This window comes from Alosa alosa, chromosome 23 (assembly GCF_017589495.1).
Source record: "Alosa alosa isolate M-15738 ecotype Scorff River chromosome 23, AALO_Geno_1.1, whole genome shotgun sequence".
NCBI lineage: Eukaryota > Metazoa > Chordata > Actinopteri > Clupeiformes > Clupeidae > Alosa > Alosa alosa.
Window position 1 is genome coordinate 25313748 of NC_063211.1, and position 16440 is coordinate 25330187.

The 16440-nt window shown below is 41.9% G+C and overlaps 2 protein-coding genes across 9 annotated transcripts; one reads left to right on the plus strand and one right to left on the minus strand.

The window, feature by feature from the left end:
• Positions 1–2: 2 nt before the first annotated feature.
• Positions 3–7547, minus strand: sgtb (small glutamine rich tetratricopeptide repeat co-chaperone beta). 3 transcript variants are annotated; one of them, XM_048235345.1, is made up of 12 exons: positions 7449–7547; positions 6605–6709; positions 6224–6327; positions 5624–5699; positions 5301–5400; positions 4581–4685; positions 4059–4197; positions 3135–3197; positions 2258–2295; positions 1970–2053; positions 1274–1394; positions 3–812 (listed from the first exon to the last, which is right to left on the minus strand). In XM_048235345.1, exons 2-11 carry the CDS (start codon positions 6702–6704, stop codon positions 1283–1285), a joined length of 921 nt encoding a protein of 306 aa, XP_048091302.1. In that variant the 5' UTR covers positions 6705–6709; positions 7449–7547; the 3' UTR covers positions 3–812; positions 1274–1282. The 3 variants fall into 3 exon arrangements, with proteins under 3 accessions (XP_048091302.1, XP_048091301.1, XP_048091300.1); XM_048235344.1 differs by lacking the exon at positions 7449–7547 and adding an exon at positions 6866–7427 and having other exon boundaries at positions 3–809; XM_048235343.1 differs by lacking the exon at positions 7449–7547 and adding an exon at positions 6866–7427.
• nln (neurolysin (metallopeptidase M3 family)) lies at positions 7497–16413 on the plus strand. 6 transcript variants are annotated; one of them, XM_048235338.1, is made up of 13 exons: positions 7497–7580; positions 8336–8595; positions 9031–9179; positions 10915–11019; positions 11117–11219; positions 11331–11491; positions 11593–11728; positions 12167–12533; positions 12861–13062; positions 13317–13503; positions 14335–14463; positions 15114–15250; positions 15624–16413. In XM_048235338.1, exons 2-13 carry the CDS (start codon positions 8367–8369, stop codon positions 15771–15773), a joined length of 2055 nt encoding a protein of 684 aa, XP_048091295.1. In that variant the 5' UTR covers positions 7497–7580; positions 8336–8366; the 3' UTR covers positions 15774–16413. The 6 variants fall into 6 exon arrangements, with proteins under 6 accessions (XP_048091295.1, XP_048091298.1, XP_048091292.1 ...); XM_048235341.1 differs by having other exon boundaries at positions 7507–7588; positions 8339–8595; XM_048235335.1 differs by having other exon boundaries at positions 7541–7678; positions 8339–8595.
• Positions 16414–16440: the final 27 nt, after the last annotated feature.

Here is a 16440-nt window from a genome sequence, read left to right on the forward strand (position 1 = left end):
AGTGAGAGTTTGAAGACATTTATTAACATATTTTTGGCAAAACATGACACTGCTTTGTATTCACAAGCATATAGTATTCATACTCTTTGTTTGAATGTCAGGTCTAGATCATGCAAAATCAATAAGGCTGACACTAGGCATATCAACACTGCTCCAATCAGGACAGAGTACTGCTAGTGATGTCACCACAAATATGTCTACTGTTCCCTAAAATGTACACATTTTCATTGTCATACATTGTCGTCAAATGTAACCCTACTTTATACATACACATGGGTATATATAAAGTATTGGTGCTTCTATATAATCAATAGGCACAAAATAATGCTTAACTGTAATAAATGGTGTTAAAAAAAAAAGACAGAGACCCTGATGTGCACAGCCAGCTATCATGAGAAGAGCTGAAGATGTTTTGCACACTGCCACGAAACAGGAAATGCAACATACCCAGTCTATTGGTGAATGATGTTTCAGTTCTGTGCACACAAAACTAGAGGGGTCTTATTCTGACACTACACACGGCATCCCAGATTTCAGCACCACAGTCCCTCGTGACTCACACGTTTCATGAGATGTCTCTCATCCGTGCCGACGTGAATGAAGTATGGGTGTGTGTGAGAGTGTCAGAATCGGACCGCGATGGCGTTCTCCTGCCCTCTGTTTCTCCCAGAATGCCTCTGGGCTGTCCCCAACGTCCATCACCCGTGCCTCTTGCCCTCTCCGCTCGTGGTCAGAAAGAAAGGGTGGAGAGGGACTGCCTTCGTTTCCTCCGCCGGACTTGCGCTCCAAACTCACTCTCTCCTGCACACCTACTGCAGGGCAGAAGAGCAGCTTCAGAACAGCTTCATATGAAGTAGATAGATAGATAGATAGATACTTAGTTGATCCCCAAGGGGAAATTCAAGAATATAGCTCAATATTTAAAGGAAAAGCCCAGTACATGCATGCCCCATTATGAACAGACATGGTTTGACCGGTACAGTAGTTGTATTTTTGCTAAACAAGGTTAAAGCTCATGTATATTTAATGCTCTGTTATTGCTTCAGATTCTGTGAGTGAAACATAATTACTCCTTTAATTACATTAGCCTTTGCTTTGCACTGATCAGGAAGTAATGGTACCGTATAATTTAGTCAGAAGAGATGGATAACACCATGCTGCTATTGCCAATGCCCTGTATTCCTGTAATGCCATTTCTTCTGTATCATGCGCCCATGCCAGAGCTGTGTGTGTGTGCCATGTGGTCTGGTTGTGGCTGTGACGGCGCACCCACCCTGCTGGCTCAGGAGTGTTCTTCGGCGCTGCCGCTGAAGGAGCGGCTGCGGATGTGGTTCCTTAGCTGCTCGATCAGCTCCGGGTTCTGCTGCTGGATCTGCTGGGCAAACTGCTGGCCTCTAACAACACACACACACACACAAACACACCCAGTGGACATGGGAGGACATTTAATACTCAGAGAGTGCACACATCAGACATTGTTCATCACTCAGAGCCACATGAGATATTCCCACATCTGAAAGGCACGGACAGACAAGGAATTCTGTCTTGATGACCCAGAAAAAAAGTTTTAGGGCTCAAAAACAAACTACTGCCTGTTCTCATTGCATGGTTTCCACAGTGCGCTCTTTGTACAGCCACTGTTCTGCAGATTCAAATGAGCGCCTCTAGGGATCTATACTTGAACATTTTACCCTGTCACATGTGTATAGCGTGCTGTGTTGTACAGTAGGACGTCACATGTGTATAGCGTGCTGTGTTGTACAGTAGGACGTCACATGTGTATCGCGTGCTGTGTTGTACAGTAGGACGTCACATGTGTATAGCGTGCTGTGTTGTACAGTAGGACGTCACATGTGTATAGCGTGCTGTGTTGTACAGTAGGACGTCACATGTGTATAGCGTGCTGTGTTGTACAGTAGAGGACGTCACATGTGTATAGTGTGCTGTGTTGTACAGTAGGACTACTCACGCTTCAATCAGACTGGAGATGTCTGACAGACCTCCAACACCAGCAGCATGGTCTCCCACTGCGTTGGACATCATTCCTGACATGCTGAATATCAGAAAGGTCATGCAAACACACACACACACACACACACACAAACATCATCTCTCTCTCCCACACACACAGATCTAGACTAACACTGTTAATCCATTTGGTATTACCGTCTCTAATCTCCAAAACATCATATTCAGAGTCATCTAACAACTGCTCAACAGTTGTTCTGCATGCATACAAACAAATATGCACACTTACAGCTGTTGCACCTGCTGATTCTGCATAACACTTGCAGCCTGTAAGGAATAAGCATTAAGACATAGAGTGAATGATTACAGACCTTTGGCAAAATGTCCTGTCACGTTAGCCAACACTTTAGCTGATAATCCTGAGGCAATGGTAACCTCTACTGCAGGAATCTTCTTTAATGAATGAATCTATCTAATGATTAAGAATAGGCTTAATCTATTAATCTATTGAATTAATCTATCAATGATTCAGAATAGGCTTAATGTAAGACCGTTTTACTTAATAAGCAAACATCAAAGTTAAATGCTACATTTATATCAAGGATACAAGGAGTTTATTGTCACATGCATATATAGAGAAGTAAGAAATGCAGTGAAATTATGTCTGGTGTCAGCCTATTTGTGCATTAATGGGGTAAAACAGTAAAGCAAGGGCTGCATAAAAAAGGTGGGGGGATGGGATTGGGTGGGGGCACCAACAAGGGAGGAAGTTCAGAGTGAAGTTCTGCATTAACTATGCTTTGCTTGTCTGGCATTTTGTCTGCCAACATTCTACTAGCCTCTCCCCATACAAACGCGTCCAAACAATGGTCCAGATCCCATTCACAGACCCTGGCAGTCATGAGGATCACATTGCAAAAATTCCCCATAATGGCAGCCCATAAAGTAGGTATGAGAGATCAGTGCCCTGGGGATATTTATGGATGCATTATTTATGAATGCATTATTTATACATTATCCAGACCCTATCACACTGACTGAATAGTGGATGTCTGCTGACAATTTTTATGTTTTTTATGGGATTGAAGCTATGTGCATAACTCAGTGTATGTCAAATGTATTATAGCAGATAAACTGATTAGCAGATGAACACCCTGTATCCTTACCATACTTATGAATGCAGGGTTATTGATCAGACTGGCCATGTCGAAACCCAATCCTGTGGCAGTCTGATTAGAAAAAACAAACCCATGAGAATAAGATTATGCGAGCACATATAAAGTCATTGTCAGGACCGTATAGTTTTCAAGGCCTACACAATTTTGTATGCTCTTGACCCCATTAGATGACATAATGAGGGTATGCAGCAAGTAGCTATATATACTAGAGGTGATAAGTGATAAATTTATCATTTTTTTTATATAAAGCCTCCCCATCAATGTAAGAATTTCAAAGGATACTGAATTATGTGGTTCTCTTTTGAGGCATTGTGAAGTTTCTTTGACAGGTTATTTTACCATCAAGAATCATGTTTGGTTTGATAAAGGCTTCCATCATAGGACTAGCCTGGGAACACCCAGACCTTCACAATTGTATAATTGGGAGTGGGTCTGGAAAAGGCTCATTTACTTACGACTTCCAGCAGGGGTGTAACTAGCAGTGAAATTAAACTTAAATTGGTGCATTAAACTCTTACCAAATCGTTTCAAAAGTGTAGCAATCTAAGGTTTTAAATGCAGTTGTTTACTCAGTCCCAAAAAATACACATCCATGCCAGGTTAGTGATTGTATTTGCATCCCTGTGTTTTAGGGACTAGGAAATGGGCTTTAATGGTCCCTTGGCCAGACGGACCTGCAGAGCAAATCCAAAATTTGCCAAAAGTTCGTATGGGAATTCCCAGGCTATCGTAGGATATGATAATCTTCACATCTTTATCTTTAACATTGCATTACTGTCAATATAGTATATAGAAATCCAAGTGAAATGCAGATATTCCTCCTAAGACAGTGTTAGCATTATCACAGTGCTAGCATTATCACAGTGCTATCGCATTATCACTGGAGAATATCAGGCCATTTATAGTCACTACCTGACTGGACACCTCCCTTTGTTTCTGCTCTGCAATCTTTAGGTTGGATTTGTAGGTGTCATTGTCTGGGTCGAGCACCAGGGCCTTCTTAAAGTAGGAGATGGCATCAGGGTACTTACTCATGGATGTCAGAGCCAGCCTAGAAACAGAAACAATATACAGAATGACCTTTCAAACAAAATACATCAGGGATCTCTTGGGTGTGTTGGTTGTGAGGCTGGTCTAAATCCAGGCCATGAGCTGTTGAGATGGATGCCACCATCAAAACCCACATCTACCTCTGACATTAAAACATCTTGTAACATCTTGTATTTCGATCACTAGCCTGTTATTACACATCTGACTCAACAGACAACAATTTGGTTTCAGATTCATGATTTCAGCAATCATGGTAATTATCCATTTGAATGGGCTCTTTGATAGATTCCAAAGGAAAAGACTTAATTTACAGTCTAGGGAAATGTAAGAGGATCTCTCACACAAATCTCAGGAGGAATGTAGATCTCTGTAATCAGGACTTACCCCATTCGCCCATATGCCTTGCTGTAGGTGGGGTCAATTGCTATGGCTCGCTCACAGTCTACTGTGGCCTCGGTGTAGTGACCCAGTTTACTGTGCGCCGCTGCCCTAAGGAGAGCACATCAACACACACACACACACACACATAGCTAAGGACCGGGCCTTAGAAAGGGACAAGACTGTCCTAGCTGTCACACAGTGCCCTGCACAGATAACTTACAGCCTGCATGTGAAGCCCAGCACAAATCATTTTATGGCTCAAATGACTTTGTCACTGTGGGAGACCCATTTTGGGCAGTGCAGCTCACAGCATGACCCTACAAGGTACCACACACAGGCAGCACGGCTCCAGCATTACTGTTGCACATTTTTATGTCTTCCATGCATATTTTATGGATATTTAGGCTATAAGCATTATGCTTACATTCACTCATTTAGATAAATACCAACTATACAAGACAAACCACTGTCTTTCGCAGCCACAACGTGACCACCTATATACTGCACTGCACGGACATTGTATTAGCAGCACTATGCACCCAATACTACAGAATATTATACCTACATCAATCATTTTCTTCCCTCTACCTCTTCTCTTTCCCCTCTCTCTGCACTCCACTGCTTTAACACTCATTGTCTATAGATGACCTTGGACTACACTATTACTTATAATAGCATGGGGTCAAATGGCCCTTGCCATGCACAGAACAGAATTCACTGCACCTGTTGCAGTAGTAAACAGCATTTCTTTGGTCCAGATCAATGGCTTTCGTGTAGCAGTCCACGGCAGAGGTGTAGTTTTCCTCCTTCATGTGATTGTTACCTACAGGGTGCAATCCAAGTAGCAACATTTATTATGACTGTCTTTCTCTGTTTTTGTAAAATGTTGTTTCTAGAACTGATACAGCATATGGTACAGTTTGTTTTTGTTATTACAAATACTTGTTCTTTCTTGAAAATGAAACTATTGGAGTGATTCAGAGTTTGAAAGAACTAGAAAGAAACACTGGAGTTGAGAGATTATAAATGCACAAGCAGCTCCGTACCTTCGTTCTTCAGCTGCTCTGCCCTCTCTATAGTCTCTGGAGGAGGGGACGTCTCTGGGGTGGTCAGATTGTCATTCTGAGAGTGAAACACAGACACCATCACTCATCACCAAGTCAACCTGCACACTCACCCCCCTAGTATGGGGGGCATGACCTGTGGCTTGCCAACTCTAACTGTCCCTGTCCCTGTACCACAGCTCTCCTTACACTGCAGGCCACAGCAACCTTTTTCAAATGTGGGGCAGAGGGTCAGAAATATCTAGAACATTTCCAGCTATCCACGATATGATAGAATAACACATTTGTTGAAGACCTTGCAGGAATATAAACACTACTTTTGTATAATGAAAATGTTCCTGCATAGCTCTGTACTGGTTAATCATTGGCTCATCACTGACTGTATGGGAACTGGCATGATTAGAACTGGCTCTGGAAGAATAAACTGCCCTTGACATGGTCTCAGTGGTCAATTAGGTGGCTTAATTAAAGTGGCTTAATTTAAGCCAGAGAGTGTTTACCTACCATTACCAGTATCTATCTACAACCAGCAATGCACCAGGTAAGGATGAATAAGACACAGACATGCAACATGCAGCCCACCTTAAGCAGGGAATTAAGGAAGATCTCAGTGAGAGGTTGAGGAGCAGCCAGGTGACAGTCGCTGGGGCTGATCTTAAACGTGGTCTCCAAACACTGTATTGCAACTATGAACAGGAAAACAGAGCAGCAACATTCAATCGTTTTCCACATCTCTGTGCAGTAAAGTGAAGAACTGCTTTGTCTTCAGTGGCTAGTTTCAGTGGTTCTGTCTCCTGAGCATTAAATCCATCATGTTACTGAGCTACAGAGGCGTCAATATGAATCATGTCTAAACACAAACATTCACTTTTCTTTCAGGCACTGTTTGGTGTGTTTACATAAGTTATTTATCAAAGTTTGTTATTGGTTGAGTTACTCCAGGGATAGGCCCATGTAGCCTACCTTCGAGGCTTTCCTGCTCATCAGAGCTGAGAGACCCCCGGTTTGTTTGTTCTCTGAGGAACTGCACAATGGAGAATGCTAAGCGCTGATCCACAGACATGCTCACTACAGAGAGAAAGCATTACACATGATGCTGTCAGTGCTACCGAACAGCGACTTCTGACTTATTGTGATATTGTCTACAGCTACAGTTTATACAGCTGAAAGCCATCCCCACTATGCTCTTAGGCCCAGCCTATAATACAATATTGATGGCTTAACTGAGTTCTGGAAAGTCCATGCACATAGGACAAGGCTGTCAAACTTCCAGGGTTTAACCCCAATTCACGGATTTGATGCAAATTCTTTGGATGATCCAAACAGGTAAGGGATAGGCTACGCTAATTACGTAATAGAGATCACACGCAGCACCCTCGCAGCTGGAGACTACGCGTGGATCATCGCTTCATGTAATGCGTGCAGCCCACAATCACACACGTTGTTCGATCAGTTGTAGCCTAGGCTCTGTTCTGCGCTCATATGGTGCAGTACAAATTGTGATGTAATACCAACATGGGTGTCAGTATAGGCTACGTTATTAGCATTTATTCTGCACCATATTGTCATGTCTGAATGGGGCATAAATTAATTAAACGCGCGGAGCTACCAAATGCCCTTTCCGAACAAACGTCTAGCATTTGATGATTTTACTGCCTGGCTATGATGATGACAGCAACATTGCTTTATTCTGAGAAACAGAGGCGTATCCCGAATCGCTCGTTGCATATCTAAGCTGCGCGCCCCAATTCAGTAAAAATAAGATGTGTAGCTTACAAGGATGCTTTGGGGGCACCCGCCCACCTACCTGAGATGTTTTGCAGCTGTCGGCTGTCACAGCGTCATGAAACTTCGGTCCAGATCGATGCTCTCTCAAGCGCCTGCGCATTCTCAACGGAAGTGAACCGGGGGATACACACGAATCTGTTCAACAGTGAAATTGGGAAGATAAGTTTACCTGTTTGCACGAAAATCCACATGATAGTGTTGTGATGTGATGTTTTTTCTCAGCATTTTGATGTGTCGCAGGGGAAACAGGTAACCGACTCCCGCCATTCAGTCCCTGTTTGTTCTTGATCAGATGTGAGCTAAGCCAAAAGAGACACTAAAATTAACCGGCTGTGTGAATTATGACTCTTTGGCATTTACAGTCATACCATACGCGCGTAGTTAAACTAGAGCGCTTCGGGTTTTACAAATCCAATTAGATTTTATGCTTAGAGTTTATAAAACGACTATGGTTAACGGATCAAATAGTGATGGATTTACTTTCACGAGTAGCCTATTCATGGTGTAGAGTGCGTTTTTGACCTCAAGTGATATTGAGAAGTGACACTGCCACTCAAGGCTTGGGAGAAAAGACGTTTCATCATTAGCACTGAAACAATTCGCAGCATGTGTCAAGCCCGCAGGATCGTGTTCCTAGATGCGTTGCGGAATTTTCACTTGTTTATTTAAGAAACCGTGAGACATTCGTGACTTAGCAGCGTGCTTGTGTGAGTCTCTCCTTAACTTAAGAGCGCAGACTACGAACTAGTCATTTCATTAAGCAATCAGTGGACATCACTGCGCTGAACAATAAAATTGATTAGATTGGATTGGAAATTAGATCTTGATTGGACTGGAGACATTTCCTCTTCTCTCTGTCAATCTGTTTAGAATATAGCGAGTGACAGTGGTTTATTTGATTTCCTTTAGGCTCTTGCATGCCAGATCGTGTGTGGCCATGACCCTGCAGAATGGACTGCTGATTTCAGGCAAAGGCTACTCAGGCTCTGCTCACAGCAAAAACAGTCTGAGATGGGATCTAACCCCTGCACAGATCCAGGAACACACGAAGGAGTTGATTCAGAGGGTCCGACAGGTTTATGACACTATTGGAGCTCTGGATGTTGGTAAAGTTACCATTGAAAACACTGTGAAGCCCCTAACTGATGCAAAGTTATATTATGCTTGTGAGTATGATTGTGTTGGTATTCAGTTTAATATATAGTCCACAACATATTGTGTGCTTGTAATTTGTAGACTTTCTGTGGTCCACAATTTATATGTTTCATCATTGTTTTTGAGAGCATACTCCCAATTTTACTGTGTTTTTTCAGGCTCTGGATAAATGTGCAAAATACATAAAGCTGAGTCATAGCATGCACAGCTGTCAGAGGATCTTACTTAAGCTTTTATTTGTAACATAAATTTGGATTTCGTTGTTCTGCGTGTTTTTAATTACATACTTTGCTACATATACCACAATCAAAAGATAAGTATAAGTAAAGTGGAAACTACAACATGTAGATTACTTTGGCCTTTTAAACATATTATTTTCATGCTTTATACTTCTTGGCTTGAATGATAGTTCCAGTCAGTCTCACAGATAAACCTGTTTGCCCCAGCGTCCCGACACGTCTTGGACTTCCCTCAATTCATATCTCCATTTAAAGATGTCCGCCTGGCCAGCACTGAGGCGGACAAACGGCTGGCTGAGTTTGATGTGGAGCTGAGCATGAGGGAGGACATCTTCCACAGGCTCATCGCCCTGCAGGTAATGGGTCAGAATCTCATTTACAGAATGAGATTTTCTTTTGTAATTCTATTTGTTATGGTACAGGAACAAAGATTCTAGAGTGCTCCGTTCTAAGATCTTTGGTACAGACAAGGAGTGGTATCAGGTCTATTGTTTTACTTGGTTTGGTGTTTGTTTTGATGTTTGAAGTGGTGGTTAAAGATGCAGCAAGTACGTTTGTCTTTTTTTTTTCTTTTTGTTTCAGGTGGTCTGATGCATAATATGACATTTTCATGTCCTGAAATATGTAAATAAATGCCTTCAGGCTTGTCTTGCATGAAGAAAGATAAGGAATTGTCGGGGACTCTCCCTTACTCTATAACCAGGAACTATAATAAAAATATGGTAGAACAATAACGTATAGATAAGGTAGATAAAAATGACATATGTCACACCTGCTCCAAATATTTTCACCTTTAAACTTGGGAGTGAGGTCCACTGAGTTTAACTTGGCAATGAAGTCTATGGAGACACTAAACACTTAGTCCAGGGTATTTACAGTCATTGTGGCTGCGCTGTAAGTATTAAAGTGAAGTTTAAGACCTTATTTGTTCCAGAGTATTTATTGTCTTTATGGCCCATTTAATTGAGATGTGCATAAGGGTGCAGATGAAGTCTTCACTGTCATGAGGAGAGAGGAAGGGTATTGGTGGATGTGCTCTCCCCACATGTTCGCATGTGGGCAGGAGACTTTCCGATTCTGGCAGAGGGGTCAGGCTTGGCAGATGATGGAGGAACAGCAGCCAACTATTTTCTCTCCCAGTAGCTGGAGAAGTGGGCTATTTCTGAGCTTCAGGACCCCTGTGTGCATGCTGGGTTGTGTCCCTGGGTTTCATTGGATGAGTTTCAAAAACAGATCAAATTTGTCAGATGCTGGGAAATGATAGTGTCTGTACAAAATGATTTTTAAAACTCTATACCTCTATGTGTGTTTTAAAAAATACATTTCTGTTCAAGTTACATTGAAATCCTTTTCATTGCATCATTAACAACTTGGACCAACACAGTTGGATGTGTATCCATTCTGGTTTGTTGGTCAATAACATTGAAGCAGTACTGCACTGCACTCTCATCACATGCCTCTAGGTGTGATTGGAAACATACAATTTAATTTGTGAGCTGAATTGCCATTTTTGACATGATCTACATTGGGGCAATGTCTGTTTAGGATGATGCCACTCTCTGCTTGTGCCATAATTTTCTCTTCCCTAAAGTGAAATAGCTTTAATGAATTCCTGAAGGGAAGTATTAAAGTATATATACTCTTTTAATCCCGTGAGGTAAATTTGGTCTCTGCATTTATTCCAATCTGTGAATTAGTGAAACACACTCAGCACACACACAGTGAGGTGAAGCACACGCTAATCCCGGCGCAGTGAGCTGCCTGCAACAACAGCGGCGCTCGGGGAGCAGTTAGGGGTTAGGTTACAAGTCCGAAGCGCTAACCAGTAGGCCACGGCTGCCCCTAAGTAAGCCGTGTAAGTAGCGTTCCCTGTATCTTTATCTGTCCTTATCAAAATAATTTTTAGATTTTAATAATAATAAACCTTGAGGCCTTACATTTTTATCTGCATGATCACAACTTTATAACCTTGGACCTCTGATAATCTTACTCCTAGGCTCTCCATTCCGCCTTTGAATTGATATATGTTATGAATATATCTCAGGTCATCCAAATAAGACCGATATGCTAAAGTAATCTAATATTTTGTAGGAGAAGAAGGTAAATGGCCTCTCACCTGAGACGGAGCGATTTGTTAAGAGACTGATTAAACTAGGGAAGCGGAATGGGCTGCATTTATCAAAAGATATCCAGGAGGTAAGTGCTCAGACAGTGTCCACAGTGTTGATGATCACAATATGTCATAGCAATTCTAAGAAATGTAATTTGTTCATGTAATTTCTTCTTTGTTCAGGAGATTAAATCAATATCAAAAATGATAAGTGAATTGTCCATTGACTTCAGTAGTAATATTAATGAAGAGAATACCTTTCTGTTTTTCACTGAAGAAGAATTAGGTAAGTACTCAAAGTATACATCTATATATTTTCATATCTTTCACGTTCTTTATCTGTTTGTCTGTCTATCTGTCTCTAATTGTTTTATTATTCTTCATGCTGTGTCATGAGGTGGTATGGCTGAAAGCTATATGGCTAGTCTTGACAGACTGGAAGATGGCCGTTTCAAAGTGACTCTTGCATATCCCCACTACTATCCGCTAATGAAGAGGTGTTACGTCCCGGAAACGAGACGTAAAATGGAGGAGGCTTTCCACAGTCGTTGTAAGGAGGTACAGACTCAGACTGCCATTTCAGTGATGTAATCTGTTTTATATATAATCTGTGGAGATGGACCCATGGAGGTGTGTGTGTGTGTCTGACTGACCTACAGGAAAACACTCCTATTCTTGAGAAGCTGATTGAGCTCCGAGCCCAAATGGCCAAGATGCTGGGCTTTCAGACCCATGCAGACTACGTGTTGGAGATGAACATGGCTAAGACTTCAAGTACAGTAGCTCGTTTCCTAGGTATGTGGTCCTTTGGCACCTGATGCCTGCACTGTCACTTCAGGGTAATGCTGTTGTTTCTCTCTGTAGAAAAAACATCTATGAAAAGGTGGTGTATGTACAGTATGTGTAATATTTCATGCACTCTATTTGCTATGTGGTCAAGTCTTGAATGGTTTGAATGCACTGTGTGGTTTATTGCTGTTTGTGTGAAGATCCAGATCCCTGGTACAGTAGGGTCAGGTGTGGAGAAAATAAGTCGTTTTATAAACTGTTCCCTTGGTTTTGTAAACTGTGCCCACAGTTACTGTAGGCTATCCATCCATGATCTGTGCGCTCTTTGCATGCTTTTCAGATAGTCCACTTGGTACTTCACCTGTGTGTTGCATTTGTCATTGTGTGTGTTGAGGGCTCGTTGGTGTTTCTGGAGTAGTGTAATGTGTTGTGGTTTCTCCTCAGATGAGTTCCATGAGAAGTTGAAGCCAGTGGGTGAGCAGGAGAGGAAGTTCATCCTGTCTCTCAAACAGAAAGAGTGCAAGAGGCGGGGGCTGGACTTTGATGGACAGATCCATGCCTGGGACATGCCTTACTATATGAACCAGGTGGAACATGTGAAGTTCTCGGTGGACAAGGACAAGCTGATAGAGTACTTCCCGCTTGAGGTGGTCCAGGAAGGGCTTCTAGGAATTTACCAGGACCTGCTAGGCTTAACCTTCTGCCAGGTCGAACATGCCCATGTCTGGCATGACAGTGTCAGCCTCTACTCTGTTCTGGACAGTACTACTGGTGAGGAGATTGGCCAGTTCTACCTGGACCTGCATCCCAGGTACTGCACAAAGAACTTAAATGCCACAGACCAGTAGAAGCTAGTTAGAAATCAAAGGTATGTTTTTAAGGTGTGGGATCTCCCAACAATATTATTTTGTACAATGCTGTAAGTTTGTTTATGTTTTATTACTAATGTTGCTGGTATTTGTACAGTATGACATAATGTGTTGTTATAGAGTGTGAACTGTTAATGCCATGCAGATTTTCGTGTTTCAGCATTTTATCACGCATGATGAAATAGCATGACTAGTACGTTTGTTGTGAATTGTTTCACCATTTAGAAATCCAGTTGATGTACTTATGACCGAATGTGCTTTGTCTCCAGAGAGGGGAAGTATGGACACGCAGCCTGTTTCGGTCTCCAGCCCGGCTGCCAAGGGCCTGATGGGAAACGCATGGTGCCAGTGGCGGCCATGGTGGCCAACTTCACTAAGCCCAGCGGCTCCTTCCCTTCGCTGCTGCAGCACCACGAGGTGGAGACCTTCTTCCACGAGTTTGGCCACGTTATGCACGAGCTCTGCTCAAGGGTGAGGTAGCCCCCAGCCTGTCTGGGCATGTTTTTTAATATTTTCTTATTTCAATGATTAATGGTTACAATATTATTGTAATGTAAAGTTTACCATAGTGCCTCTTCATTGCATAAATATTTACACTGTTATTATTAAAGTTATAGAGCGCATAGGATGAATTTTCAGTGTTTGTTTGTGGTTATATTTTCACCATCAGTTTAAGTGCTAGTGTATTACACATTTTCTCATCTAATGGCTTCTGACCTTTTCAGACTCAGTATGCAGAGTTCAGCGGTACGTTGGTGGAAACGGACTTTGTGGAGGTTCCCTCTCAGATGCTGGAGAACTGGGTGTGGGAACGTGAGCCACTGCACCGCATGTCGCGCCACTACAGGGACGGCAGTGCCATCCCAGACAGCCTGCTGGACAAGCTCATCGTCTCCAGGGTGGCAAACACGGGTGAGCCGTAATATCAGAAGTATAACAATGGGCCCCAACCAACAATATGCACCATGCAAGTACATGTCGGATAGATAGATAGATAGATAGATAGATAGATACTTTATTGATCCCCAAGGGGAAATTCAAGGGTCTCAGTAGCATACAGACATCACATACAACATGCACTTACAGCAGAGATGGTAGACATAAGTATAAGTATAAACATATAACTAAACTCTACTGTACAATAAAGACAGTAGAAGATAAGAAAGATATAAGAAAACTAACAAAACTAAATACTAAATACACTATATAAATTAAATTGAGAAAGTCCAATGTGCTTGAGGGTGATCAAGCATAAGATGCTTGTAGTGACAGGGCCGGGACTGGTAAGGTGCTAAAGGGAGTGAGTGTCATGGTGAAGGTGCAAAAAGTAGTCCAACCATAGTCCTTTAGTCAGTAGTCCAACAGTGCAAGAATAAGGTCTAGAGACCAACATAAATAATATGGACAAATAGTAGAGTAAAGTATAAAAAATGGACATTGTTTTGCAATGATTTTGAGCCACCATCTTCATGGTATTGTACACAAATATCATGTTTGCTGAAGTTGTTTGAATATCAGTAACACTTACACTTATTTATTGGACTGTTCCATCAACATGACACTCTAAGTAGCACTGTTTTCCCACTGGATGTTTACCATCAGTATGACACAATAAAGCAGTCTCTAAAGAAAAACACTGTCCAATGCTAAATATACACATCAGTCTCTGTTGAAAAGCACTTAAATGCTAAATGTTCCCCTCATGGGTGTAACCTGCCTGTGTGGTGCGTCCGTTGTCTCCAGGCCTGATGAACTTGAGGCAGGTGGTGCTCAGTAAAGTGGACCAGTCCCTCCACACTAAACCCAAGGCAGACACAGCCCAGGAGTTTGCTAAGCACTGCCAAGACATCCTGGGCATCCCTGCAACACCAGGTATTCAGTTACAGTCTTCGGTAATCAGCAGATGCCATCAGGATGTTATGGTAAAGACTTCACACTCTGAGGTCTACATTATATCCTGGCAAGACTGAAAGGCCCTACAGTGAATGTCTCTTTAGGAAAGATCTCTGTTAATTTCCATGCATGATTGATTTATGAGGCTTAAGTGGAATAAATAATACAATAATATATTAAGTAGGCTACTTCAATTGTGTTTGTTGAACTGACCCATGGGAATATGGTGTCGAAGATCAAAATGGCCACTTACCATTGCCTTCTCGTCCTCCTGCTATTATGTTGTTTTGCCCTGCATAGTAACCTGGCCAAGTCAACCTAGAATCTCCTTCCATTGGAAACAAGGTGAAACAAAGTAGTGGTGGTAGTCTGGTATTAGCCTCTACAGGCCGAACAGCTACCCCTACCCAGCTATGTGTGGTGATGACCATTTCAGAGAGAACATTGCCCTCTACAGGATCGATAACTCCTCAGTAGTCTTGTGTGGTGCAGATGGATTTTAGTACACACATATCCCTGTATGCTTCATGTTAATGCCAAGCCTAACCTCATTTGCTAACATTCATTACTGAGACGTTATGGAATATTTGACTGCCTATATGTTTTCTGCTGGCATTACTTCTCAACAGGCACAAACATGACTGCTAGCTTCAGCCACCTGGCGGGGGGTTATGACGGTCAGTACTATGGCTACCTATGGAGTGAGGTCTACTCCATGGACATCTACTTCAGTCGATTTAGAAAGGAGGGCATCATGAACCCTAAGGTATCACGATGAGCCTCAACACATTTTCATACCACTTCTCACAGTCTTGTGTTGGTTGTGTTTGTATCCTTCAGCAATTAGACTCCTGAAGATTTGCAACTCCACTTATTTTTTATTTTATTTTATCCCCTTCTTTTTTTATTTTATTTTATCCCCCCCACCGGACTGAGCTACAAACAAATACCACCAACATTGTTGTGTGACAATTAAAGTTTCTATTCTATTCTATTCTATTTGTGAGTGGCTGCAGAGTGATGGTATGCCCATCCTTTGTCATGTATACATTGATATGCCTATTATGTTATAGACATTTACTTCATTATTTTGTTACACATTGTCTGGTGTGTTTTAAAGACCTTCTGCTGCTTTACAGGTGGGGAAGGAGTACAGAAAGGTGATACTGGAGACGGGTGGCTCAAGAGATGGGGCAGACATGTTGAAAACCTTCCTTGGACGTGAAGCACAGCAGGATGCTTTCTTTTACTGCAAAGGACTAACAGAGAATCGGAATGGCTTTCTTTGACCTTATCACCCATCATCATTTAGTATGAGTGATTCACAGTTGCACTTTCATGTGTAACAAAGCTGTTAATTGGAATGATTGTTTTCCTTTCACACCATGTTTATGTGAAGTGATATGGCTTCTTCATCTCAAGTTCTCTTGTGAAAATCTTTTATATGGCTGATGTTTAACTAACAGATTTTTCCACATACACACACACCACACAAACACTTGAGCAAAGCAAAAAACAAGGCTTATTAAAATGCAAAAGCTCAAATATAGAGAAACCACTGCAGAAAATATTGGATCCAGTCATCTGTCCAACTAAAGCCATCCTTACACCTGAAATATTCTTGAAAGATTGTAGTCTTTTGAGTAAAACTTGAATGGGGGACATTAGTTAAAATACTCCAATCTTTCAAGAATATTTCCCAAATCTTGTCAGCGTCTTCATACATCAGAAGACTTTACCAAGTCGAGTGGAGTCTGACCCATACATCAGAGGACTTTGGACAAGATCTTCTTTTTGTGTTTGTGGTTTCTTTCCCTCCTGAAATATAGGAATCACCATTCATTTAGATCAAACAGCCCCAACACTGTTATATATCCACATCCATCCTTATCTTTTTTTAAATAATAAACATCAAACCAGAAAACTTTACCTGGAATCACTTGCGGATGTATGGAA

Bases quoted from the DNA above. Each gene is read 5' to 3' on its own strand.
- nln (XM_048235335.1), top strand. From the start codon at position 7,638: ATGTTTTTTCTCAGCATTTTGATGTGTCGCAGGGGAAACAG. The intron at 11,220-11,330 runs GTAAGTACTCAA...CTGTGTCATGAG, and splicing joins TTTCACTGAAGAAGAATTAG to GTGGTATGGCTGAAAGCTAT. The intron at 14,464-15,113 runs GTATTCAGTTAC...ACTTCTCAACAG, and splicing joins GGGCATCCCTGCAACACCAG to GCACAAACATGACTGCTAGC.
- sgtb (XM_048235344.1), bottom strand. From the start codon at position 6,890: ATGTGCATGGACTTTCCAGAACTCA. The intron at 5,700-6,223 runs GTGGGCTGCATG...TTTCACTCTCAG, and splicing joins TCCTTAATTCCCTGCTTAAG to AATGACAATCTGACCACCCC. The intron at 4,686-5,300 runs GTGCAGTGAATT...TGCTCTCCTTAG, and splicing joins GCTGTTTACTACTGCAACAG to GGCAGCGGCGCACAGTAAAC.